Genomic DNA, 27,940 nt, shown 5'->3' with positions numbered 1-27,940 from the left:
TAACAATATATAGCCAAGACACAACAAAAGTTATAAATGAACAAAAATATTGATTTAGCTCCCACCCTACATAATGATCTTTTTTTTTTTTTTTTAAGGATGGGAACATGACCATGGCAGTTCTACAGGAAGAATTATAGCCAAGATAACGGGGCAGTTACTAAAAACAAAATTCATGTCATGATCCAGCCTGAACCTGTCACCAGATCATTTTACACTCATCAATAAATAATTTTGTGTCTTTAAATTTTAAATACAAATAAAATGCATGCACTAGACAATAGCTTTACTTACATTTATTAATCAGGCTAATATGCCTCATCCAAATTTAAAAAATGAAGTTGATACTTCAATTCATAAAGACACCTTTGGTTCACAACAGGATTTTGAAAAAATATTCCCTATTTACCAGAAGCCAAAAAGGTGCAGCAATTTCTAAAATGTGTTTATGCATAACTTTTAGTTGTAGAAAGTAATCCTGAAAGAGCAAACTTACATAAAAAGAACAAAATGGCTTGAAGTTACACTGAATTACAAGCAAAATGGGAAAAATGTGCACTGAACATCACTACAAAAATGTACAGATACAGAATTTCACTTACCTTTTTAAACATAACTAGTGAGATGACTGCGGATGCTGTGAAAAGTGCTGCTATGATTATCATCATGATCCCAACAGGAATACTCTGATTGAGACCAGTAAGGGATGAGATCCAACCACTACGAATTAAGGAAAAGTAAAATTAAACAAATAATGCACACTTTTAAAAAATAACATAATACCTAACACATATTCAGCACTTATCATGAGACAGGTACTGTTCAAGTTCTTTATATGTATGTGTATATATATATACAAAGTGAGTTGCGGGGGTGTGTGTGTGAATGTATGAAGTGAGTCATCTGTGTGTGTGTATACCCACACATATATTAACTCACTTTATTCTTACAAGAATCTCATTAAGATAGATGTTGCTTTCAATCCCTATTTTGTAAATGAGACCTGAGTCACAAAGATTCAGTAACTTGCCCAACGTCACACAGCTAATAAATCACACAGTCTGAATTCGAACCCAAACCATCAAATTCCAGAGCCTGAAGTGTTTACCACCAAATTATACTGCATTTTAAACCCTAAGAATTCATTAATCCCTCTTCTAAATGATCATTTAAAATTCTGCTGAATAGTGAAAGAAAATATTTGTAAACCACATATCCAACAAAAAACTAGCATCTAGAACATATAAAGAACTCCCACAACTCAACAGCAAAGAAAAAAAAGACAATTAAATTAGAAAATGGGCAAAATACATGGAGACATTTCACCAAAAGGATATAAAGAGGATATAAAAAGCACATGAAAAGTTGTTCCACATTATTATTCATTAGGGAAATGAAAAGTAAAACCAAAATTAGGTATATCACTACACATGTATCAGAAGAGTTAAAATAAAAACTAGTGACCATATCAAATGCTGGTGAGGAAGTGGAAAACCTGAATCACATCAAACATTGTCAATGGGAATGTAAAATGGTACAGCTATTCTGGGAAACAGTTTGCCAGCCTTTTTTTTTTTAAGAAAACTAAACATACAACTTCCATATGACCCACCAATTACACTCTTCGACTTTTATTCCTGAGAAATGAAAACTTATGCTGACACAAAAATTTATTCATGAATGTTCACAGCTTTATTCACGAAAGCCCAAAACTAGAAACAACCCAGCCCAGACGTCCTTCAACAGGAGAGTGGTTAAACAAACTGTGGGACATCCACATCGTGGAATGCTATTTAGCAATAAAGAGGAATAAAAAGCAGTACAAAGAAATGATACACACGACCTAGATGAATGCCCAGTGAATTATGCTGGGTGTAAAAAGTCAATCCCCAAAGGTTACATGATTCTATTTAAATAACATTCTTGAAAACAGAGAAGATTAGAAACAAAGAACAGATGAGTAGCTGCCAGGGTTAAGGAGAGAGTGGGAGCAGGAGGGAAGTGGGTGTGGCCATAAAAGAGCAACATGAGGGACCCTTGTGGTGATGGGAATGCTCTGCATTGTGACTGCAGCAATGTCAAGATCCTGGTTTTGATATTATACTATGATTTTACAAGGTGTTACCTTTGGGGGAAACTGAGTAAAAGGTACATGGGAATCACTCGGTATTGTTTCTTACAACTGCATGTGAATCCACAATTATCTCAAAAGTATAATTTTTAAAAATCTGAGTTGCATGAGATCTTGAAACAGCTCATCCTGTATGCACCCTCATTGGCAGACTCTTTCTGTGCTATTTTGTCACTATACATGCTATTACGCTCAACTTCAAAGTTTTTTTCTAACTTTGTGCTAGAAAGTAAAAGTAATCTCATAAAAACAAAAATCTTGTTAAGTGTATTTTTCAATTAAACATTTAAATCATTTCCTTTCCCTCAAATGCCAAAAACTAAGTAGTATTTAAGGTAATAATGAAAACTTTTCCTAAAAACTGATTTAAAAGACTTATATAAATTCTCTGCAAGTATCTATGTCCACAAGGAACTCTACAAAGCTACCAATAGTTGTCTGCCAGCTCGTCACGACTCTGCTTCAGTAGCGGCATACTAAATGTCAGTCTTCAGCAATACTCTTGTTACATGCTGATTTTAGTTTATGAACACAATACATCCAAGTTGTATCATATATACTTTTAGTTTATAAGAATTCGACTGTATGCAACTCAGTTGAAAAAGAAAGAAGAGAGGGAGGGATAATTTTACAAATGTGTACAATTCTGCCAATCATTTCACTCAAAGAATGTTTGCTCCAGAGTGTGAGAACACACATATAAATCTGCTATTATCTCCTGGTCTGGGTCCATTCAGTCTCACTTTCTAAGGGTGCCCCACTAAGTGAGCATCCTTTCACAGTTAGAATGATTCTACTGCTTAAAGATGTATGTATACAGTCATGCATCACTTAACATCCACGTTACATTCTGTGAAAGAGGATGTTATGTGATTTGGGTGTTGTGCAAACATCATACTATATACACTACCTCTCTGAGGTTGCCCGGGGATGGGAGGATGAGGTGACTCATCCGTGCCCCCTTCAGCAGCGGACCACGCCTCCTCTAGGCTCCACATTCCCAGGCTGCCCTGCAGGCCCCTGCAGAGCCCAGTGCCCTTGTCCCCATTGTGGCTGCTGTTCAGCACAAATGGAACAAGCAGTAGCACCAGCAGCACAAACAAGCAGCACTCTCAGTGTCTTCAACGCTGGCCCTTCATAGTTCACCGAGCACCCCAGAGCCTGTTCTCTCCCCTGCCTCAGAAATCCCATCCCATGGCTGCTGTTCCAGCCTCTTCGGGCCCCTGTGTACCTGGAGGAGTGGAACCACCAAGTCTGTGCATCCACAAAGGAAACGGGAGGTGATGTATAAGTGGCTGGACATTACCTGAATTAATGTTATGTGGTGCATGACTGTAAAGGTGTATGCAGCACACCTGCATCTATATGTGTGTATATATGAAAATGTGGGTGTGCACACACACTTCCCTGTGCACCTAACATAGTGCTTGACACATAACAGGTACACCTTTCCTTAAAATCTTTAAAGTTCTTTTCACTCCCTTCCACAATCATTAGCCCTACTATCTCTCTGACCGTTCTTTAGTTTCATTTGCCTTTTTCTTCCTGGTGCCAATTTACATGTGCCTTTTTTTTTTTTTTAATTTAAATTATATATAATCTACTGTTTTAAAAAATGAGAATATAATCTTCAAACAGGTTGGTTTATCCAAATGTTATGTCTTAGGAAATTTTTAAATTGTATCTTTCATTATTTTTGCTTTTCTGTGTAACTATTTTTTAAAAGCCATAAATTATGTAAAGATATTAGATTAACAGCTTAAAACTGGAGTAATTAGATAACTTACCAATTGCCCCAATTATGAAATCCTGCGGCCTGGAGTACATGCACAGCAAACTGACAAATATAGACGAAGAAGAATACAAAGAATCTGAATGAACTGTCACTCCTTTTTTAAAAAAGGTGAGGGGGAGAGAAAAAGGGAAAAACGTCATTTTTCTTATTACCTTTACATTCAATGCAGACTGACACCCAAGCTTTTTTAAAAAATGACAACTACCTGAGGCTTGAATTTAAAATAATAACAACATAATAAGATATGTGAACACTTTAAATACTAGATGAGGATGTTATCATTATTCTAACCTTGTCCTTTCAATTTCCAACTGTAACACATCCATCTTGACACACAAAAAAATTTTTGCTTTCCTTTTTTAATTAAACAGCTATACTGAGGTTTAATTAACATATAATAAACTACAAATATTTACATAACTTGAGAAGTTCTGACACATATATATACACCCATGAACCTTGCCTAATAACGAAAATGAACATATCCATCGTCCCCTAAAATGGTGAATATTCCCAAAAGTTTCCTTATACTCATGGGAAATACCCTCCATCCTACCCTTTGTGCCCCCTCACCACGCTACCTCCATCCTGCCCATCCAGTCCTTTCTGTCACTATGGATTCCACGTCTATCTTAATCTGGAAGCGCCAATAAAATCTGTTTACCTTATTTACTTATAAATAGCCAACTTTTCTATTTATGAACAAGGAGAAAGTAAAATTCATTCCACTGTACATTTACCATGCTAATTATGAATGATTATTTTTAAGCACTTCAAAGTTCTCTAAAATATAAATTACGTATCCCAGCACTTAACTATCTGGACTCTTACCTCCAAGAGAGTGCAAATCTTCCTCTATCTGATCTGTCCAAATGCAAAATCAGTCACATTCAAATTTTAAAAAGTTTGCCTTGTTTTTTTAACTTTACAAGCAGTCACTGAAATTCTAGTTCTTTATATTAAAATGAAAGAAGCTCTGGTGGGCACAGTGGTTAAAGCAGGCAGCTGCTAACCAAAAGCCACTGTGCAGGACAAAGATATGGCAATCTGCTTCCACAAAGGTTACAGCTTTGGAAACTCTATGTGGCAGTTCTACCCTGTCCTTCAGGGTTGTTATGAGTTAGAATTGACTCAATGGCTGTGGGCTTGGTTTGATATATCAAAATGATACAAAAAAGTGCATCTGACTGTCCTGTTAAAAATAATTTTAAAATAATGAGGTTGCACTCCCTGCCAAAAGCCCAAATTTATTAAGGACTTACATGCAAAAACTTGAGCTATTCACAGTACTAAAAAGCATATTAAGTATAAATAATTTCCTTCCCATACACCAAATAGTAAAAAATACTCTAAAGTATAAACAAACTTGAGCAATACAATCATCACTTGAGTACTAAGTTCATTTGAGGAAAGTGCCAGGTAAAGCTATAAGGAGCTCTGAAAAGCCAGATCACCCCAAGGAGGAGGGCTGTTTCAGAGCCAGAGACAGAAAAAGTCCAGGAGAAAAAACACAACTGGACAGGTAAAAGGATTTCTTGCATCTAGAACCAAATGTGAAGGGGGTCTTGTATGCAAGAAGGGATTAGGAAGCTGACTGTTTAAATAAACCAGTTCGTACACAGCCATCTTAAGTCAAAAAAGAAAGAGGAGAAATGTAATTACGTAAACACTGATTTAAGCCTAGTGGTTTTAAGATGTTATCTGCCTCAGTTTACAATGAAGTATCCACGGTATCATGATTCCACCTAAGTAATCTATTTCCTCTTCTGAATGCACAATAGATCGGATGGATGGACAGAGCGAGACAAAACCTCCTACTACTTGCCATCCTGGCTCTTCCAGATCGAAGTATTAGAGAAGTAAATTCCCAAAGAAGCCAGTGGTTTTTGGTTTGTTTTTTTTTTTTAATAATACATTATCAAGTTAAAGCAAACCTTTACAAGAAAGTAATCCCCTAAATCACCATAATAAATCTGAGAAAACAGGCTTCTAGGCACTTATAAAGTTCATTTCACATTCCAAACCAATACTAGAAAAAAAACAAACCCACTGCCGTTGAGTCCATTCTGACTCATAGCGACCCTATAGGACAGAGTAGAACTGCCCAACAGAGTTTCCAAGGAGCGCCTGGAGGATTCGAACTGCCGACCTCTTGGTTAGCAGCCATAACACTTAACCACTATGCCACCAGGGTTTCCAAACCAATACTAGAAATATTCATTATAAATACAATTTGAGGGAACAGGGAAGATGTTTCATTATTTCAAAAGAGCTAACCAAAAATTTACATTGAACCTTGAGAACTAAAACAGTCAACTTCTTTACCTTTGGCAACTCAACAGAATGGTCAAAAGCATGCAGCTTTAAAGGCTTTTTTTTTAAAGGCAGGCTTGGATTTGAATCTAGCTTCTTACACTTTAAGCTATATAATTTTGGGCAAAATACTAAGCCCCTTTGTCTGAAATTTTCCATTTGCAAAACAGGGATAACAGTGCAGTCATTTTTGTAAGGATGAAATCATACCTGTGAAGTGTTTGGCAGGGAGATACGCAGGCACACAGTAGTATCTCCATTATACTAGCACAATAAAAACCCGTTGCCATCGACTCGATTTGGACTCACAGCAACCCTATAGGACAGAGTAGAACTACCCTATAGGGTTTCCAAGGAATAGACTTGAATTTTCGGCTAGGAGCCAAGCTCTTAACCACGGCTCCGCTAGTACAACAGTACCACTAATAAACCGTTTGCTCACAGAAGTAATGTTCTGCTCATAAATAATATTTGGCTGCTGCTAACAAAATCTGAGACACAGTTAGCACCTTCATTACTAATACCAGACCAAGTAACACATGAAATTTTTGAAAATGTAAAGATATTAGGATAAAAAGAAACCTAAAAAGTACAGCTACGTTTCTTAGTTACCTAGGAATCCAAGACTGGCTAAACCAGCCCCATTTTCCTCTAATTATTTTGTGCTGAAATCAATTCTTTCTCCAGAATGGGAGTTCCAAAATAGGCTTTAAAAGGCAGGACTGTAACCCCCAAATTATGCATAAAATTTTGTATATGCGTATTTTTCTTAGGAAGAAGGTTCACAGATTTTAAATCCATAATGGAGACTGCAACTTAAAAATATTAACCACCACCAGACTAGATGAAAAAACATGGGACTGCGATGGAAGATCCTACCTGGACTTTATCTTCTTCCGATCTATGTTCTTGCAAAAGCCGAGAGGCACAATGAAAAATGCTTTTGTAATGAAATTTTAATACCTAAATCACTACCTGGGTTCAAGCTCTGGATCTTTTATACTTAACTAACTCTACTTTGCAATAATAGCTAACATCTGTTGAACATTTACCATATGTCAGGGACCATGCCAAACATGCATTTTCCCACTTAATCCTTACGATACCTTCATGATGTAGGTACTACTACTGACTTCATGTAGGTGGAGGAGTTGTACTCTGTTCTACCCTTAAACTACTCTTAGCTATAAAATACTTAAATGTTTTACTGTTCTAGAAGCAATGCTACTCTATTTATTTGAATTACCGTTTAACACCAGATGTGTATAAAATAACCAGCTAACAAAACACACAATCAAGAACTGACTCACCAAAAGATATTTTAAGAAGTATTTGTCTCAAGCACCTTATATAATTCCTACATTTACTGCAAACCTCAAATATTATAACAGTGCCAGGGATTTTAAAACGCTGAAACTAACACCTTCTGCACTTCAGCTAGCCTTTCAGAAGATATCTGACAGTACTGATTTACTCTGAAGTGCAAATGATGCCAGATAGCACAACAGCATATCTTAAAAAACAGGTGTGCCTTAAAAAAATAACAGGTCATGAAAAGAAGTAACAATGGTACATTAAAAGAAACATTTATAGATGGTAAAAAGACAAAAGTGCCTTTGAAATTTCTTTAAATAAGTGAATAAATAAGAATAGTTAAAAACCTAAGAAAATATATCTCTAGGCTAAAAACTTTCCTAAATCTCTCAAATGAAAACCAAAAGGTAGTGGGGGAAGGCTACTTCTTGATTTTTCATAACAAAACATATGCCATCTCAACAATTTTTACATGTATAATTCAGCGACATTGAGTACATTCAAGTTGTGCATCCTTTCTCGCTATCTTTTCCAAATCATTCAACCACCATTAACATAGCCACAATGCCCCCTAAGCAAAACCTCGCCCCTTCTCTCTCCACTACTGATAGATCTTTGGTTCCTATATATTTGCTTATTTCATATAAGTGAGATCATACAATATTTGTCCTTTTGTGACTGACTTATTTCGTTCAGTGTGATGTTTTCAAGGTTCTTGATTTTTTTCATTTAAATATTAACTGTTGATTTATATTGTAGAAAATAAGGACACAACTTACCTATACATTCCTCCACATTTCCGTAACTACCATGCATATGCGCGCTTCCTGTTTCCCTCTTCTTCCCAATACAGTCATAATTTTGGCTGGATTAATGTAAATTTGGTTAGTACTGCTCACTTTAAGGACCCCTAGTGGCACAGTGGTTAAGCGCTTGGCTGCTAACTGTAAAGTCGGAGGTTCGAACCTACCAGCCACTCTGCAGCAGAAATATGTGGCAGCCTGCTTCTATAAAGATTACTGCCTTGGAAACCCCGCAGGGCAGTTCTACTCTATCCTATAGTGTCGATATGAGTGGGAATTCACACCACGGCAATGGGTTTACTGCTCACTTATTTTGACTATATAAATACTATTCACAGTTGAACCATGAGGTAAAGTATGATTAGTTTTCCCATCCTGCACAATCTTTTTTTAATTTTCCATTGTCTTTTTTTTTTTTCTATGTTCTTAACCAGTAATTGATCTCTAATTTCTCCTTCATGTGTATAAATCTCTCTTAACACATTTAAATCCATTAAGAAGTCTAACAATTTTATTTTCCTGCAGCTGTTTCTCTTAAAGTCTCTAACCTGCTCATATCTGAACTGATAGAGCTCTGGACTGGCCATCTACTTGTCATCTTGAGACCTCCCTTCAACATTATCCTGGGAATAAACTAGAGCTCTCTCTTGTATTAGAACTCCTGTTTTCTGGAACCCATGTTTTCCTCTTTTTTGGTTTACTCCCTCATTTTCGCAGAAATCATCTTCTACTCTGGTAGATTCCTGAATAAGGACATATGCATAGGTATAGTTTTTATAATCCTGTCTACAGTATCTCTGAGTTTACATTAAATTTGATAGTTTAACTAGGCATAGAATTCTACGTTAAAAATTATATTTTCTCCACAATGAAGGCATTGCCCCGTTGTTTCTTGTCAGTGTTGCCACTAAAAAGACTGATGTCATCCTGATTATTGTAAAATAAATTTCCAGAAATGTCTTAGAAAGCAGGGGAGGGGAAAGTGGAAAATACAAGAGAAAAGATAAGAACAATAGGTTTACCCAAGTTTCAATATCTGACAAACGAGAAGCCTTTTTAACAAAAACACACACAAAAAAAAAACAGAGAAAAGGGGATGATTAAAGAAATACAATAAATTTTTCAATATTCAGAAGCTAAGGCTCCAGACTAAAGGTCCACAGAGTGCCCAGCATAATAATGAAAGAATATAACTTTACCAACCAAGACACATTTTTGTGAACTGTCAGAATACCAAGGGTAGAGAGAAAATTTTAAATAGTTCCTAGAAAAGGAAAACAAACAAACAAAATACCCAAGTTGAACAATCAGAATAGCACCAGATTTCTCAATAGAAATACTGCATGCTAAAAGCCAAGGGACAGTTTTCCAAATTCTGAAGGATGTGATTTCTACCTTATATTCAACCAAACTATAAACTCAATGTGGAGTAAGAAATAAGTATTTCCTCAAGTATTAAGACCTAAAAAAGGAAGAATCTCCTTAGTACTCTTCTCTCAGAAATCTACTAAAAGATATAAAAAGGAGATTTGAAAAAAGAGATCTCTCAAGAATTGCAAATATAAAATTTTTTTTTAAAAAAAAAGAACTGCAAATGGAAGAAGGCTCCTCAAACTGATAAAAGGCATCTACAAAAAAATCTACAGCTAACATCATACTCAATAGTTAATGCTTTTCCCCTAATACCTGAAACAAGTCATGAATCTCTGCTCTTTCTATATCTATTCACCACAGTACTGGAGATTGTAGCCAGTGCAGTAAAGGTGGGTGAGTGGGTAAGAAGGGGAGGGAGGAGGGAAAGTGGGAGGATTGGTGGGCAGGCGGGAGGAAGAGAGGAAGGATAAATAGATAGATAGAAGTAAGAAACAAACGTAGATTAATTAAAGATATCTACTTTGGAAATGAAAAAGAAAAACTCTTTTTATTTCCAGAAAACATTATCGTATATATAGAAAACCCTAAGGAATCTACGCACATGCACACAAACACATACACTACTAGAGCAAAGGAGTTTAGCAACGTGGAAGGATACAAGATCAATAACGAAGGTAAACTATATTTCCAACTACTAGCAACAAAGGTTCCAAAAGCGAAATTAATAAAATAATTCTCTTTAAAATAACATTAAAAACATAAAGTACTGCTTAGCGAAATTAAACAATATCTACATAAATGGAGACATTCCATACTTATAAATTACAAAACTTAATATTAAGACATCAATTCTACCCAAATTGACCCACAAATTTAATCCAATTATATCAAAATCCCAGTAGACTTTTTTTTATAGAAGTGGATTCACTAGTTCTCCCCAAGTGTCTATCAGCAGTTTGTTGTTCTGTGGTGGCCTGAGTGTTGCTATGACGCTGGAAGCTATGCCACTGGTATTTCAAATACCAGCAGGGTCGCCCACGGTGAACAAGATTCAGTGGAGCCTCCAGAATAACACAGACTAGGAAGAAGGACCAGGCAGTCTACTTCTGAAAAAACTGGCCAGTGAAAGCCTTATGAATAGCAGCAGAGCACTGTTTGATACAGTGCCAGAAGATGAGCCCCTCAGGTTGGAAAGACATTCAAAATACAACCAGGGAAGAGCTGCCTTCTCAAGGTAGAGTCAACCTTAATGATGTAGATAGAGTCAAACTTTCAGGACCATCATTTGCTAAGATGGCATGACTCAAAATGAGAAGAAACAGCTACGAACATCCATTAATAAGTACAATACAGAATGTACAAACTATGAATCTATGAAAACTGGATGGCATCAAAAATCAAATGGACTGCATAAAGATCGAATTACTAAGCACTAGTGAGCTGAAATACACTGATATTGGCCATTTTGAATCAGATAATCATATGGTCTACTATGCCAGCAATGACAAATTGAAAAGGAATGGCATCCCATTCATTGTCAAAAAGATTTCAGGATCTATGCTGAAGTACAACACTGTCAGTGATAGGATAACAGCCATACTCCTATAAGGAAGACCATTTAATACAACTATTATCCAAATTTACACACCAACTACTAAGGCCGAAGATGAGGAAATTAAAGATTTTTACCAACTTCTACAGTCTGAAATTCATCAAACATGCAATCAAGATGCATTGATAATAACTGGTGATTGGAATGCAAAAGTTGGAAACAAAGAAGAGGACTGATAGTTGGAAAAGCAGCCTTGGTAACAGAAACGATGCCGGAGATCGCATGATAGAATTTTGCAAGAACAAGGACTTCTTCGTTGCAAATACCTTTTTCAACAACATAAATCACAACTATACATGTGGACCTAGCCAGATGGAATACACAGGAATCAAATCGACCGTGTCTCTGGAGACAGACCATGGAGAAACTCAGTATCATCAGTCAAAAGAAGGCCAGGGGCTGACTGTGGAACAGACCATTAAAGGCTCCTGTGCAAGTTTAAATAGAAACTAAAGAAAATTACATCAAGTCAGGAGAGTTAAAATACAAACTTGAGTATATCATACTTGAACAAGAACAGATTTGACGTACTGAACACTAATGACCAAAGAATAGGCAAGCTGTGGAATGACATCAAGAGCACCATACATTAAAAAAATAAAAGATCATTAAAAAGACAGGAAAGAAAGAAAAGACCAAAATGGATGTCTGAAGAGACTCTGAAACTTGCTGTTGAAATTAGAGTAGCTAAAGAGAAAGGAAGCAATGGTGAAGTAGAAGAGCTGAACAGAAGATTTCAAAGAGCAGCTCTAGGAGACAAAGTAAAATATTATAATGACACATGCAAAGACTTGAAGTTAGAAAACCACACATTTAGTATTTCGCGAGCTAAAAGAACTGGAGGAAAGTTCAAGCCTCGAGTTGCAAAACTGAAGGATTCTACAGGGAAAACATTGAACAATGCAGGAAGTACCAAAAACAAAAGGAAGGAATAAACAGAGTCACTGTACCAAAAAGAATTGGTCGACATTCAGTCATTTCAGGACGTAGCGTATGATTAAGAGCCAATGGACCTTGGCTGAAAGCAGAAATACCAGGGAGATATTTACCGACTATGTTTTACGGACTATGCAAAGGCATTCAATTGCGTGGATCATAACAAATTAAGGATAACATTGTGAAGACTGGAATTCCAGAACACTAAATTGTCTCATGAGGACCCTGTACATATACCAAGAGGCAGTCGTTCAGAAAGAACAGGAGGATACCATGTGGTTTAAAGTCAGGAAAAGTATGGATCATGGTTGTATCCTTTCACCATACTTACTCAATCTGTATACTGAGCAAATAATCTGAGAAGCTGGACTACATGAAAAACCCAGCATCAGGATTGGAGAAGACTCATTAACAACCTGCAATATGCAGATGATACAACCTTGCTTGCTGAAAGTGAAGAGGACTTGAAGCACTTACTGATGAAGATCAAAGTCTACAGCCTTCAGTATGGATTACACCTCGACTTAAAGAAAACAAAAACCCTCACAACTGGACTTAGTATAAGCAACATCATGACAAGTGGAGAAAAGATTAAAGTTGTCAAGGATTTCATTTTACTTAGATCCACAATCAATGCCCATGGAAGCAGCAGTCACGAAATCGAATGATACATTGCACTGGGCAAATCTACTGCAAAAGACCTCTTTAAAGTGGTAAAAAGCAAAGTTGTCACTCTGAGAACTAAGGTACACCTGACCCAAGCCATGGTATTTTCATTCGCCTTACATCCACATGAGAGCTGGACAATGCATAAGGAAGACCAAAGAAAAGCTGACTCCCTTGAATTATGGTGTTGGTGAAGAATACTGAACATACCATGGACTGCCAGAAGAACAAACTTGTCTTAGCAGTACAACCAGAATGCTCCTTAGAAGCAAGGATGATGAGACTTCATCTCACGTACTGTGGATATGTTATCAGGAGGGACCAGTCCCTGAAGAAGGACATCATGCTGGGCAAAGTAGATCAGCAAAATGAGATGGACTGACACAGTGGCTGCAACAATGGACTCAAGCATGGCAAGGTAATGCTTGTGAGCATTGCAGGACTGGGCAGTGTTTTGTTTTGTTGTATGTAGGGTCACTGTGAGTCAGAAGTGACTCAACGGCACCTAACAAGCTAGTTCTTTTAAAATTTAAATGAAATGCCATGGACTCTGAATAGCCAAAACAATTTTGAAAATGAAGAACAAAATTGAAGGACTGACTTACTATGCTGTTGTTATTAGTTGCTGTCAAGTCAATTCTGATTCATGGCGACCCCACATGTGCAAAGAACATTAATCAAGAATGGGTATTGGTATAAGGATAGGCATATAGTTCAACAGAACAGAACAGAGTCCAAAAATAAATCCTAATGTTTACGGTCAATGGATTTTCAACAAAGATGCCAAGACAAGTCAATGGGGAAAGTCCATAGATAGACACACACACACCAAAAAAAAAACTAGGGGACATATACAGAGATGATAAAACTAGAATTATAATAATGGAATGAGCAAAAATAAAATAAAAATCTAACTTCACCCTAATGGTTAACTGTGGAGCAGGGAAACGGGATCAAACCAGAGCTTCAACAGTATTAATAATGTTCTATTTCTTAAGCTGAGCAGTGGGTGTACAGCTCACATATGTTTCATTATTATGCCTCATAATTTATGTTTCAGATATTATTTTATATATATCAAGTATGTCACACTTTAAAAATAGATTAAAGTACTGCTTTGGAAATTGTCTTGAAAGCTAAAAAGACCAATGGCACTGTTTCCATCGTGTGCGAATGATAAAAACCAACGCATTAAACACCATTTATTGGGTTTGAGATAATGATCAATTAATTTAATTTTTAGGTTTCTGAATACGACAGAATAATTGTGGCAAGCCAAATTACCACCAAGAACAATAAGAAAACCAGGACAAATATGGAGAAAAAAAAATCTGTTTAAATCCACTGAACAGCTGATGAAGCAATCAGCAATAGTGGGATCATGATTCTAGAGAACTATAGAAGATGTAAGTTGATACTGTTGATACTGTATAGCCACTTCTTCATTGGCTGCAGCACAAGCAGCTGAAAATCCAGGCCTTGCCTGTATAGAGGGCTGCTGCTGGGGGACAAAGAAACCAACAGAACTTTGGCAGTCTCACAGGGCTAGAGATATTAATATAACAATACTGATGAGAAGTCAGAACCCTAAAACTGGCCCTAACATGCAGCCAGCTTTTCCCTCAAGTGGTATCGCAAATTCTGAAGCTAAAGGTAAACAGAGCCTCTGAAAACTGAGTAAAGTTTTCTGCAATCTTCCCTAAGGCAACAAGGATTAGAGCAGGAGTTCTCAAAACTTTTGGACCTAGGACTTCTTTATACTCTTAAAACTTGAGGATTCAAAAGAACTATCTTTATGTGGGTTATAACTATTGGTTTAGCCAAATAGATATTAAAACAGAAATATCTAAAGTATTTATTACAAGTTAACAAAAATAACATTTTTATGAACGATAATTATATTTTCAAAATAAAAAGTGAGAAAGTAGCATTATTTTACATCTTGGGAAATCTCTTTAATGTCTGACAGGGAACACAGCAGACAGTCCCTGACAGAGCAGCAGAAAACTGGGATGCAGAACTCAAATTCTAGTAACAAGACCAGATTTAATGGTCTAAGGCTAGAGGAACTCCAGAAGACGTGGCCCCCAGACTCTCTCCTAACCCAGAACTGAGACCATTCCCAAAGTCAACTCTTCAGGCAAAGAGTAAACGGACTATAAAACATGAAATAATACTCATGACGAGTGTGCTTCGTAGTACAAGTAGATACATGAGACTAAATGGGCAGCTCCTGTCTGGAGGCAAGACGAGAAAGCAGAAAGGGATAGGACCTAACTGAATGGATACGGGAAACCCAGGGTAGAAACGAGCAGTGTGCTCTCAAATTGTAGGGATTGCAACTAGGGTCACAAAACAATGTACGTATAAATGAACGTATGAGGAATTGACTAGAGCTGTAGACTTTCACCTAAAGCACAATAAAAATAATACTCACAAGGAGTGTGCTTCTTAGTTCAGATAGATACACGAGACTAAATGGGCGGCTCCTGTCCAGAGACCGGATGGGAAGGCCGAAAGAGACAGGAACTGGTTGAATGGATACGGGTAACCCAGGGTATTAAGGGGGAGTGTGCTGTCACATTGTGAGATTGCACCTAGGGTCACATAACAATGTGTGTATAAATTTTTGTATGAGAAATTAAGCCGTGAACTTTCACCTAAAGCACAATTTTAAAAGAAAGGTGATACAGCCTAACAAAGACAAAGAAGTTCAAGTTCAAAATTAATTCTAATCACCATTTGTTAACCACCTATACCTCTTATCAGCTCTGCAAATATCCCTAATTTATACTTAAACTATGGCTCCAAGATTTACCACATCTGCCCAAGGCCACACAGCTTTTAAGGCAGGATACCATGATTCTCTTTCTCAGTCTGTTTCTAATAGTTATGCTCTTGCAATAATGGTGGTGCTATATTAATAATTACCTAATATATTAAAGTATTTACCTAACGCTCAGTGATTTGTAGAACCATAAAATTAAGTAAGTTGCAGTATTTTTAAAATCCAAAAATCGCAACTGCATGTTTAATGGTCAATCCGTTCAGATAGCTAATAATTCTAACTTTTAAAAGCACGTACACTTGAAGGTTCTCTGTATTATTCTCCTTCAGATTTATCCAATATGATTACCTTATAGAAGACAAAGTCCTTGAAAAATACCAGTAAAAGGAGCTGCCTGGTTGAATGTTGAGAAGCCATATTCATAAAACAGTATTTTACAGAGTTTGAAAAACTGTATTTTTCATGAGTATTCTGATATTTTGATGGTGTCGGTAAAATCGGGTTTCCCTTTTTCCTGGTTCCAGAGAAAAATATTTATAAAAACCTTAAATCCTCAAAAAGGTAACCCAAGAAAGTTAACTTAAAAATAACCAACCTTATATTTATGGATCGATCACAAAGTTTAATGTTGCTGTTTTTAGGTGTCATTGCATTTTCTGACTCAGAGATACTATATACAACAGAGCAAAACACAGCCCAGTTCTGTGCCATGCTCACGTTGATTGCTATGTTTGAGCGCATTGTTGCAGCTACTGTGTCAATCTATCTCGTTGAGAGTCTTCCTCTTTTACAATCACCCTTTACTTTAACAAGCATGACATCCTTCTCCAGGGACTGGTCCCTCCTGATAGCATGTCCAGAGTATGTGAGACAAAGTCTCACCATCCTCCCTTCTAAGGAACATTCTGGCTGTACTTCTTCCAAGACAGATTTGTTCATTCTTCCGGCAGTCCATGGTATATTCAATATTCTTTGCCAACACCATAATTCAAATGCGTCAATTTTTTTCAGTCTTCCTTATTCATTGCCCAACTTTCGCATATACATAAGGCAACTGAAAATACCTTAGTCCTCAAGGTGATATCTTTGCTTTTTACTACTTTAAAGAGATCTTTTGCAGCAGACTTACCCAATGCAATCTGTCCTTGATTTTTTGACTGCCTTTTCCATGGGCATTGATTATGGATCCAGGTGAAATGAAATCCTTGATAACTTGAATCTTTTCTCCGTTTGTCAATAAACTTCTATGGTTTATTGGTACATGTCTACCAGAGTCAAAGTACAACCTAGAGCATATCCCACCTGAATTTAGACAGCATCTCAAGAATAGATGTGAAGCATTGAACACTAATGACCAAAGACCAGACAAGTTGTGGGATCACATCAAAGACACCAAAAAGCAAAAGGTAATTTAAAAGCCAGGAAAGAAAAAACAAAAGAAATGTCAGAAGAATCTCTGAAACTTGCTCTTGAACATAGAGTAGCTAAAACAAATGGAAGAAATGATGAGATAAAAGTAAAAGACCTGAACAGAAGATTTCAAATGGCAGCTCAAGAAGACCAAGTGAAGTATTACAATGAAATATGAACTAAGACCTAGAGTTAGAAAACTCGGCATTTCTCAAGCTGAAAGAACTGAAGAAAAATTCCAAGCCTCAAGCTGCAATACTGAAGGATTCTACTGGTAAAATACTGAAGGATGCAGGAAGCATCAGAAGAAGATGGAAGGAATATACAGAGTCACTGTACCAAAAAGAACTGGTCAACATCCAATGATTTCAGCACGTAGCATATGATCAAGAACTGATGGTAATGAAGGAAGAAGTCCAAGCTGCACTGAAGGCACTGGCAAAAAACAAGGTTCCAGGAACTGACGAAATGCCAGTTGAGATGTATTAACAAACAGATGCAGCACAGGAAGTGCTCACTTGTCTATGCCAAGAAATTTGGAAGACAGCTACCTGGCCAACCAACTGAAAGAGATCCATATTTATGCCTATTCCAAAGAAAGGTGATCCAACACAATGTGGCAATTATGAAGCAATATCATTAATATCACATGCAAGCAAAACTTTGCTGAAGATCACTCAAAGGTGGCTGCTGCAGTACATCGACAGGGTGCTGCCAGAAATTCAAGCCAGATTCAGAACAGGACGTTGAACGAGGGATATCACTGCTAATGTCAGATGGATCTTGGCTGAAAGCAGAGAACACCTGAAAGATATTTACCTATGTTTTATTGACTATGCAAAGGCATTTGACTGTGTGGATCATAACAAATTATGGGTAACACTGCAAAGAATGGAAATTTCAGAACACTTAATTGTGCTCACATGGAACCTGTACACAGACTGAGGCAGTTGTTCTAACAGAACAAGAGGATACTGCAGGGTTTAAAATCGCGAAAGGTGTGTGTCAGGGTTGTATCCTTTCACCATACTTATTCAATCTGTATACTGAGCAAATAATCTGAGAAGCTGGACTGTATGAAGAACGCAGCATCAAGATTACAGGAAGACTAATTAACAACCTGCAATATGCAGATGACGCAACTTTGCTTGCTGAAAGTGAAGAGGACTTGAAGCACTAACTGAAGAAGATCAAAGATCACAGCCTTCAGAATGGATTACACCTCAACATAAAGAAAACAAAAATCCTCACAACTGGACCAGTAAGCAATACCATGATAAACAGAGAAAACAAGGTGCAATACCAATATTAAATTCCTTTGTAATTCAAGCATATCTTAGAGTCTTTGAATATCACCCAATTTTTATATATGAGTTATGCTACCCAAAGTTTCAGAAATGCCTACTTTTAAATCATTTATATTATACATTTCTAAGGGTAAGTACTGTCTTGTTTGTATCTACAGCATACTGTCAGTGCTCAATGAGTGATTAATTTAACCTTAAGGTACTTTATGTTTTAACTATATTACAACTGTATTAACCAAGGATACTCCTTTGCAATCATAGTCATTTAACTTAGTATCTCCCTAAAAGAATCAAGTAAACTTAATAATGAACTTGCAAACAGTAAAACAGAAACTCAGATGACAGTAAGAAACCAACTTCTCAACGATATAATTAAAAAACTACTATTTCTAAGTAGATTCTACCTTTATCACATATAAAAATCATTAGGTCATTAACAACATGATTTAGCATATGTGATTATCAGTGTTATCATTTAAATGTAGGTTGAGAATGTTGAACAGGTTTGAGTCTACTTATTATCAAATATTTGAACCCAACATAATGGCACTTTATAATTCAGTTAAAATAATTACATTGTCTTCTCAGGTTGGAGTACATATAGAAAATGTTTACTCAGCCATCATATCATTAAGCAAACTACAAGAAATTCTTGATCACAAGATTAACAGTTAACCATTAAAACAGGTTTTCTTGAGATTACTGAATTTATTTACTTTTAGGCTGTAAGTCAGAAGGAGGGCAAAAGGGGAGATAAAACTAGTATGGCAATTAAAAATTTAATTCCCAACCAACTAAGGGACAGCAAACAAGGTACTGATGATTCCAGAAATAAAGACTTTCTGGTATGCCTTCTAGTTACTTTTATCATTCCACCACAAAGCTAACAGCTACTTTACCAGTAAACCAGTGGCCCAAGTCAATTCTAACTCATGGCGACCCCATGTATGTATGTCAGAATAGAACTGTGCTCTATAGGGTTTTTAATGGTTGATTTTTTTTGAAAGTAGACTGCCAGGCCTTTCTGCCAAGACACCTCTGGGTGAACCCAAACCTCCAATCTTTCAGTTAGCAGCTGAGCATGTTAATCGTGCACCACCCAGGGATTCCAACAGCTACTCTAGAAACTTGGAATTCCTACCTACACTCCCATAAGAAAAAAAATCTTTTTTACTAGGCAGCTAAAAAAAAAACAAAAAATCTGATCACTTTCTTGAATCTAATGTCCCCTCCGCTGCTATTCATAAGGTTTTCACTGGCTAATGCTTTTCAGAAGTAGGCTGCCGGGTTCTTCTTTCTAGTCTGTCTTAGTCTGGAAGCTCAGATGAAATCCGTCCACCATGGGTGACCCTGCTGGTATCTGAATACCGGTGGCATAGCTTCCAGCATCACAGCAACATGCAACCCCCCACAGTATGACAAACTGACAAACACGTGGACAATGAATAAGGAAGACCGAAGAAGAATTGACTCCTTTGAATTACGGTGTTGGTGAAGAATACTGAGTATACCATGGACTGCCAAAAGAACGAACAGATCTGTCTTGGAAGAAGTGCGACCAGAATGCTCCTTAGAAGCAAGGATGGCAAGACTGCATCTTACATACTTTGGACATGTTGTCAGGAGGGATCAGTCCCTGGAGAAGGACATCATGCCTGGCAAAGTACAGGGTCAGTGGAAAAGAGGAAGACTCTCAATGAGGTGGGCTGACACAGTGGCTGCAACAACGAGCTCAAGTATTAACAACGATTACAAGGATGGCTCAGGACCGGGCAGTGTTTTGTTCCGTTGTGCGTAGGGTCATTATGAGTCAGAACCAACTCAATGGCACTTAACAACAACAACAACACGTCCCCTCCAACTCGTATGCTTGCAATAACTAGTTTATACTAAAATCAATTACTGCCATGTTTTTCTTATTGCTTACTATCATCTCTTTACTACTAAGAAAACCTGGAGAAATTAAATTTATAGGTTTAAACAATGTTATAGAAGGAGAGGCAAATATATCCTTAGCCACAGAATAATAAATTAGTAACTTTCTAAAAGCACACTAGCTTAACTCTAGAATCTCTTGACTAATAAAAGCTAAATGCTTTCAATAACAACTTCTTTTAAGAAATATGCAAACCTGACCCAAAAGGTTTTAGTTGCCCATATTCTACTGATTTATGTAATATGCTCAGGTGCTTGTTCCATATCTTAATCTTCTGTCTTGGACCAGAATATGAAACACTTGCATATTCTCTGACTTCTGCACTTTCTCGAAGGTAGTAATTCCTGTCAAAACTGATCTTAAACAAGTGAATAAGCAAAGTCTACTGAAGACTCTACAAGTAATATAAATACAACCAAAATCAAACGCATTGCTGTAGAGTTGATTCCGATTCACAATGACCTTATGGTACAGAGTAGAATCACCCCCATTGGGTTTCCAAGGGTGTAAATCTTTATGAAAGCAGACTGCCACATCTTTCTCCCACAAAGCAGCTGGTGGTTTTGAACTGCCAACTTTTCAGTTCGCAGTACAGCACTTTAACCACTGTGCAACCAGGGCTCCCTAATCATACCTAATTTATCTGGTTTTAGATTTTCATATTACTAAGGAAGAACTCTGTCATCAATAAATGTTTAATATACACTACCAGATACTTTACAAAAGGAGGTTTAGCAGACCCAGAAACACCTGGTACCCTGGGTGAAGAAAATGCCAAAGTTACATACTGGTAAGGTATATTAATGATTTAAAATACTTTAATTCAACTTTTCCCATAAAATATTATTCCTCTCAGTTCTGCTCTGAGCAGTGAAACCCAGATAATTAATGTATTTGTGATACAGGCTGAAGTGCTGAAACGAGCTAAAGATTTAACCTAGAAACTGAAAACGCTTCCACCTATTCCACAAAGCCTCCAGAATGGAACCAGCCCTCCAGGCACCTTAACTTCAGCCCAGTAAAACAGATTTCAAATTTCTGACCTCTAGAAGTGTATCCAATAAGAAAAGTACTTCCAATTTTCGTCTATGGAACTGGATGGCTCCTACTTACATGTGGCCAAACCACTAACGTACTATCAAACCAAGCAAAGGTCTAAGTCTTCAAACCTTCAGAATCCCTTATGTAGTTTAGAAATAATTCTTTGAAACCATCAGCCTTTCATCATCCCATTGAAGGTTCAGGCTGGGTACCATCAGGCCAGAACGTTTAATTATTCATCTCCAGGGAGAAAAGCAGTGGATATAGTCCCTACAGAGAAAGCTCCACCAGGGGAGCTGAAGATGAAAGGACGTCTAGACCTTAAGCCTCCATGTAGTCACAAAGCATTTTTATTTCACCATGCAAAGATGGGGGGGCGGGGGGGAAGGAACCAATTGACTTCCAGCAATAAAAGACACAGAGCTGGCTGTTAGTAGTTTATTTTCACTACATAAGTCATACCAAAACCAAATTGAACCAAACCTGTCACTGTCGAATCGATTCTGACTCACAGGAACCCTATGAGACAGAGGAGAGCTGCCCTATAGAGTTTTCAAGGATGTATCTTTACTGAAGCCAACCCCCAAATCCTTCTCCCTCAGAGTGGCTGGAAAGTTTGAACCGCTGACCTTCTGGTCAGCACCTGAGTGCTTAACCACTGTGCCACCAGGGCTCCTTTACATAAATCATAGATTGTTAAATTACAAAGTCTCTAGTCTCAGATCACTTTTTTAAATAATTTTTATTGAGCTTTAAGTGAACGTTTACAAATCAAGTCAGTCTGTGACATATAAGCTTATATACACCTTACTCCATACTCTCCCCCTAATGAGTCAGCCCTTCCAGTCTCTCCTTTCGTGACAATTTTGCCAGTTTCTAACCCTCTCTACCCTCCCATCTCCCCTCCAGACAGGAGATGCCAACACAGTCTCAAGTGTCCACCTGATACAAGTAGCTCACTCTTCATCAGCATCTCTCTCCTACCCACTGTCCAGTCCCTTTCATGTCTGATGAGTTGTCTTCGGGAATGGTTCCTGTCCTGGGCCAACAGAAGGTTTGGGGACCATGACTGCCGGGATTCTTCTAGTCTCAGTCAGACCATTAAGTATGGTCTTTTTGTGAGAATTTGGGGTCTGCATCCCACTGACCTCCTGCTCCCTCAGGGGTTCTCTGTTGTGCTCCCTGTCAGGGCAGTCATTGGTTGTGGCCGGGCACCATCCAGTTCTTCTGGTCTCAGGATGATGTAAGTCTCTGGTTCATGTGGCCCTTTCTGTCTCTTGGGTTCATAGTTATCGTGTGACCTTGGTGTTCTTCATTCTCCTTTGATCCAGGTGGGTTGAGACCAATTGATGCATCTTAGATGGCCACTTGTTAGCATTTAGGACCCAGACACCACATTTCAAAGTGGGATGCAGAATGTTTTCATAATAGAATTATTATTATATATCTTCTTTGCTTTTGGTCCAGTCCAGTTGAGCTGACCTTCTGTGTATTAAGTATTGTCCTTCTCTTCACCTAAAGTAGTTCTTATCTACTAACTAATCAGTAAATAACCCTCTCCCACCCTCTCTCCCTCCCCGCCTCGTAACCACAAAAGTATGTATTCTGCTCAGTTTATACTATTTCTCAAGTCAGATCACTTTTAAAGTAAAGTCTTATGAAGATATCCCCACTGCTATCCATCAGCATCATTACAGATAACACTGGAAACATGATGGAGTAACTAAAGCAGAGATCAAACCCCCCTCCCCCGCCATAAAAAAAAAAAAAAAAAAAAAGCCTTGATAACAAGGAAAAGAACAGCAGTAACTATGCCTGTAAGATTATGCACGGAGTAAGTAGGTCCTCTTCATTCTTCTCTCACATCTATAGGGGCACCTTTCCCCATTCCTTGACAAACAACCTCCCATATTTCAATATATTAAAAGGTTCTTTCTTCTTTTTCCCTCCTTGCATCTATTTTTTCTCCTTCATTTCATTTCTAACCAACTTACTTTTCTGTCCAAACTCCCCAACCCTACTCTTTGCGCCCCCTCCCAATCTGCTTACACATTTGGGTTTCTAATGACTTTTCTGTGGGGGGCGGGGCAGTGAGGGAGATACATGTTCCAGTTAATTAAAGAGATGCTAGGTTGAAATGGAAAAAATTACACAATTGAGCGTGGTCCTCTAATTTCCCCAATGTATCATTTGTGCAACACATGCCTGTATTCTAGTAATGCTTCCCCTCGCTCATGACAGCTGGAAAGAAAAAAGGTTTATTTTTCATAAATGAGTACAGTTAAACAGAAATTAATTCATATAGTACTGAATACAGGAATCATACAGGACTATCATCTAAATCAGCATTTCTCAACATTTATTTCTTCAGGCAAGAGTCCAACAAGGTACTCCACAAGAAAAGAATGGTTTCATAGTCAAGTCACAAAGCACACTAACCTCTTAAAAAGCCTAAAAAATTCTCAAAAAAAAAAAAAAACTTAATTAACTGTACTATTCAGCTTTTCCCAAACTTATTAAGCTGTTGAACCCTCCTTTTCCCTCACACCTGTTTCTATCCCACAAAACACGCAATTAGGAAACTAACCTAACTATACGTTAAAATAAACTAGATAAACATTACATTTAATCTTATAGCTTAAATAGTTTTTAAAATGTTACTGTATTTTGAAAAAACAAAAATGAATCTACACAGAGCATAGTTTAAAAGTGCTAGATGAAACTGACTCATTTAAATTATCATATGTATATTTACTCTGGAGCCCTGGTAGTGTAGTGGTTAAGAGCTCGGCTGCTAACCACAAGGTCGGCAGTTCATATCCACCAGCCACTCCTTGGAAATCCTATGAGGCAGTTCTACTTTCTCCTATAGGGTCTCCATTTGTCGGAATCAACTCAGTGGCAATGATTTTGGGTTTTTTTTTTTTTTTTTGGATGTTTACTTTAACTAGGCTCTTCAAAAATTAAGGCTGTAATCACCTTTTTTGTTTTGTTTTGTTTTGTTTTACTGGGAATCACCACTTATGATTGGGGAGGAGGTGTCAGAGGGTGAGAGGATGAAAAGCAAAATTTTCCTTAGAGTCAAGTGTATCATATGGAAAAGAGTATTTTACAAATATGAAGGTCTAAGACTGCTTTCATTTTTCCTTAATTAATTTACACGTTTGATCTTTTTTTCAAGTGGGAGAAGAATTGAATTTTATGAGTACTCAGGCATGTTATATTTACTTTTCTAAAGACGTGAAGACGTGTTATAAAACAATAAAAAATTTAAAAATTAAAAATCTGTCACTTTTCCCTCTAAGGTACTACTACGAATTATTTACTTCACAGGTTTTAAAGAGCATATTTTAAAAGCACACACATTTTACCTGAAAGCTCCATAAAGTGGTCTGTACCAACAGACGAATGAACAAGGAGTAAAAAGCGAGAACCATAGGATACTCAATCCAAAATCAACCCCTCTTGTAGGATCAACACAAAACCAAGCCAAGCATCCGAAGATATTTAGAAACAGTGTTACAGCGTGGACTGTGGAATCAAAAACAAAATAGAAATGAAATGTTTACATTCAATTTGAGTTCATTCAATAAAAACTATAAAAAAAATTTACTAATAACAAATATATTCTACTCCATGTTTTTATTCAGTATTTTTCAAAACACTGATATTTCTGACATGTATGCTTTGAAAACAGAACATATACAGGAAAAGGAGTCTTAATACATGCATTGTTCAGTAAAAGTTCTTTTTGGCCCTCTCTTTCTGGACAATTACTCAGCTGTACAGAGAAGCACTACCTTAAGGGCTTCTTGCCTGAGAAGGAAACATGTGATGTGTCCCTTAATCCGAAGCCCAACAAGAAAAGTAATCTCCACCAAGGAAAGAATCAGGATTTAGGAGGGGAAAGATCCTACACTAAGAGCTACATTTTCAGAGTGGAACTGCAAAATCCTCCCAGACGGAACTACAGAAAAGAGGAAAAACGGACAAGTGTCCTGTGAAATATCATTATAACTTTTTTTTTTCAGCAATAAAATTAGGACATTTGGACTAAAACAGCAGCAATTTCCAGTGGTTATATAGTCATTTTATAGCAGTTATTTTAAAAAATGTTGGCAGGAGATTCAACTTACTAAAAAAAAAAAAGCACACCACGATGCACTTCAGCTGCTGTGGCAGACCTTTGTTTTGGCCAACACAAATAGATCTTAGCAACCTCTTCATGTGCTCTTAATAATTACTTTCCCTGACGGAACAAAAACAAAAATTCTGAGTAATATCTAACTACATTATGATCCTAAAGAGTTGCATTTACTCACTATAATTAATAACTTTTTCAAGGGTTTTTTTTTAAAAAATGGGTCGGCTGAATTTATTACACGAAATAAAGTCTTTCAAAAGCGAAAATACTTGTCAATGTAAATTATCCATATATTAAGAATATACCAACTATGACTTGAACTAAAAATAACAGAAAATCTAACAAATGTAAATTTAAAAAAATCTCAACATACTTTAAAAACTAATTTTAAAATCTCGTTATGAATCATATAAATCATTAGTGAAACAGGATAAAAACACAAATTCTAGAATGCCTCTAAATTTGCTCTCATCTAACCACAAAATATTCACAAACTTGAAAGTTGCAGAAGGAACTCCAGAGGAAGAGTGAGGAGATCTGGGTTACAGTCTAATACTACTGAGCCAACCACTTTACCTACGTATGCCTCAATTTTTCAGCCATAAAATACGAGAGCTCTTCTAGCTTTAAAATTCCACTGCATTCTAGGACATGCAAGACACTCTTACTACTTTATTCCCATTAGGATTTTTACTTCTCATGAAAAATAGTTCACTAATAACTTTACTCAAAATCATTTGCCCCAAAATACAGTGCTGTAAGAGGCTTAAAAACAGAATTCAAAAGATAACGAAATAGCAAATTATTACTCTGCAACATTAAATGGCATCCAGCTGCCTAAGAAAATGTTTAATGTTTAGAAAACTCTAACTCAAATTTCAATCTTTAAAGAAATAAATTTTAAAGGTTCCTCTCCCAATCCACTTATGAGACAGAACATCTGGGTATGTGTGTATTTCAAAGCTCACAAAAATTCTTCCAAGTACACGTAAAAATATCAATTTAATTTTCTGTAATCTATTTAAAGGTTTTCTAAATGTTTTCATAGTAACTACTAACCATAATCAGTAAGTTATTTATTTGCACCCTGAAGAGCAGTAAAATGTCTAGACCTACTTACTGAGCACTCTGTCCACTTATGCAGAGATTTAAAAACATAAAAACAATCTAATATGAAATGCATGATTCTGTGTTGCTAATTTCAATCTATTCAAGTGAGCAACTGAATGGATGCTGGTAGATTCTAAGTGCAGGCAGACCACTAAAGAAATCTTTAGGCCACTTTGTTTATACATTATTTGCAAGTTGAATGACTCCTATTTGCTTTACTAACCAATGAAATCTGGTAATAAAGAACCTAAATCTGCCACTATTACTATAACATTCTTCTTAATCTAAGTTCTGCATTACAATATAGACACCTAACACAAATAGCTTTGTAACAGTAGATCTGTCATCTTCACTTTCACGTACCTAACTTGTTTTTCTTTCCTTTTTTTTTCAAATTCCAAACCACACTCAAAGAGGTTTAGATTCATTTCACAGTGATATTTCTAATTGTGTCAGTTCATTTATAGGATCAATTATTTCAGTATTTATCTTCATCATATTTGGGTCTAAGATGTAAAGTTATTTCTTCATTTTGGTACTTTATAGGCGGAAATCAAGAGTCAAAGTATCCAGTTCCAAACTAATCTTTGACAAGTTACTGAAATTCTCTAACCTTTAGCTTCCTTAGCTATAAAACCAAGTAATGCAGTAACTGCTTCATAGTGTGGTTAGGATGTAATAATATAATATATGTAAAGTGATTGGCACTATACTTTGCACAAAATAATTCCTCAATAAATGTTAGCTCTCATAATTATTACTACAGAAGGACAGCATTAGTCAACCCCAAAATCAACAACAAGGTGACACTTAAAACCTTCTTGATAACAACTTCTTAACACAGCCTATACTCTATGAAATCTGGGTACATTACTGAGCTGGTATTACATCTCACTTTGCTTCAAATAATGCTTCTTCAAATCAGAAACGAAACTGGAATCTTAAACCCTTTTTGCAAACGGTTAACAGAGCTGCCAACTGAACAGGATTGGGGAAAATTACAGCCAACTATATTAGGGTCACTATGAGTCAGAACCAACACAATGGCACATAACAACATATTAGGAAAGCCTCAGAAAGTTACATATTTCTAACACAAAACAGACCATTTTGAAACAATCAGCACTGGAAAAGTGGTTAACAATTTATCGTTGAAATTAATCTATTTCCCCATTCAACTTCTATTTACTAATAAATTCATTACATAATTTTCCTCCAGTCTCCATCCTTCCCACCAAAAAAAAATTTTTCCCCTAAGTC

At 36.8% G+C, this 27,940-nt stretch overlaps 1 protein-coding gene across 1 annotated transcript in view; it reads right to left on the bottom strand.

Annotated features, from left to right (window-relative positions):
• SCAMP1 (secretory carrier membrane protein 1) overlaps positions 1-27,940 on the bottom strand; it is a 112,757-nt gene that overhangs the window by 12,050 nt on the left and 72,767 nt on the right. The window contains exons 6-8 of the mRNA XM_003408110.4: positions 24,798-24,957; positions 3,919-4,020; positions 603-720 (exon numbers count right to left, since the gene is read on the bottom strand). Of these exons, the coding sequence (XP_003408158.1) occupies positions 603-720; positions 3,919-4,020; positions 24,798-24,957 (380 nt within the window). The remainder of the gene's footprint in view (positions 1-602; positions 721-3,918; positions 4,021-24,797; positions 24,958-27,940) is intronic.

Source organism: Loxodonta africana, chromosome 2 (genome assembly GCF_030014295.1).
Source record: "Loxodonta africana isolate mLoxAfr1 chromosome 2, mLoxAfr1.hap2, whole genome shotgun sequence".
Taxonomy (NCBI): domain Eukaryota; kingdom Metazoa; phylum Chordata; class Mammalia; order Proboscidea; family Elephantidae; genus Loxodonta; species Loxodonta africana.
Note: the sequence above shows the minus strand (reverse complement) of the source record. Positions and strands in the feature narration are given on the sequence as shown.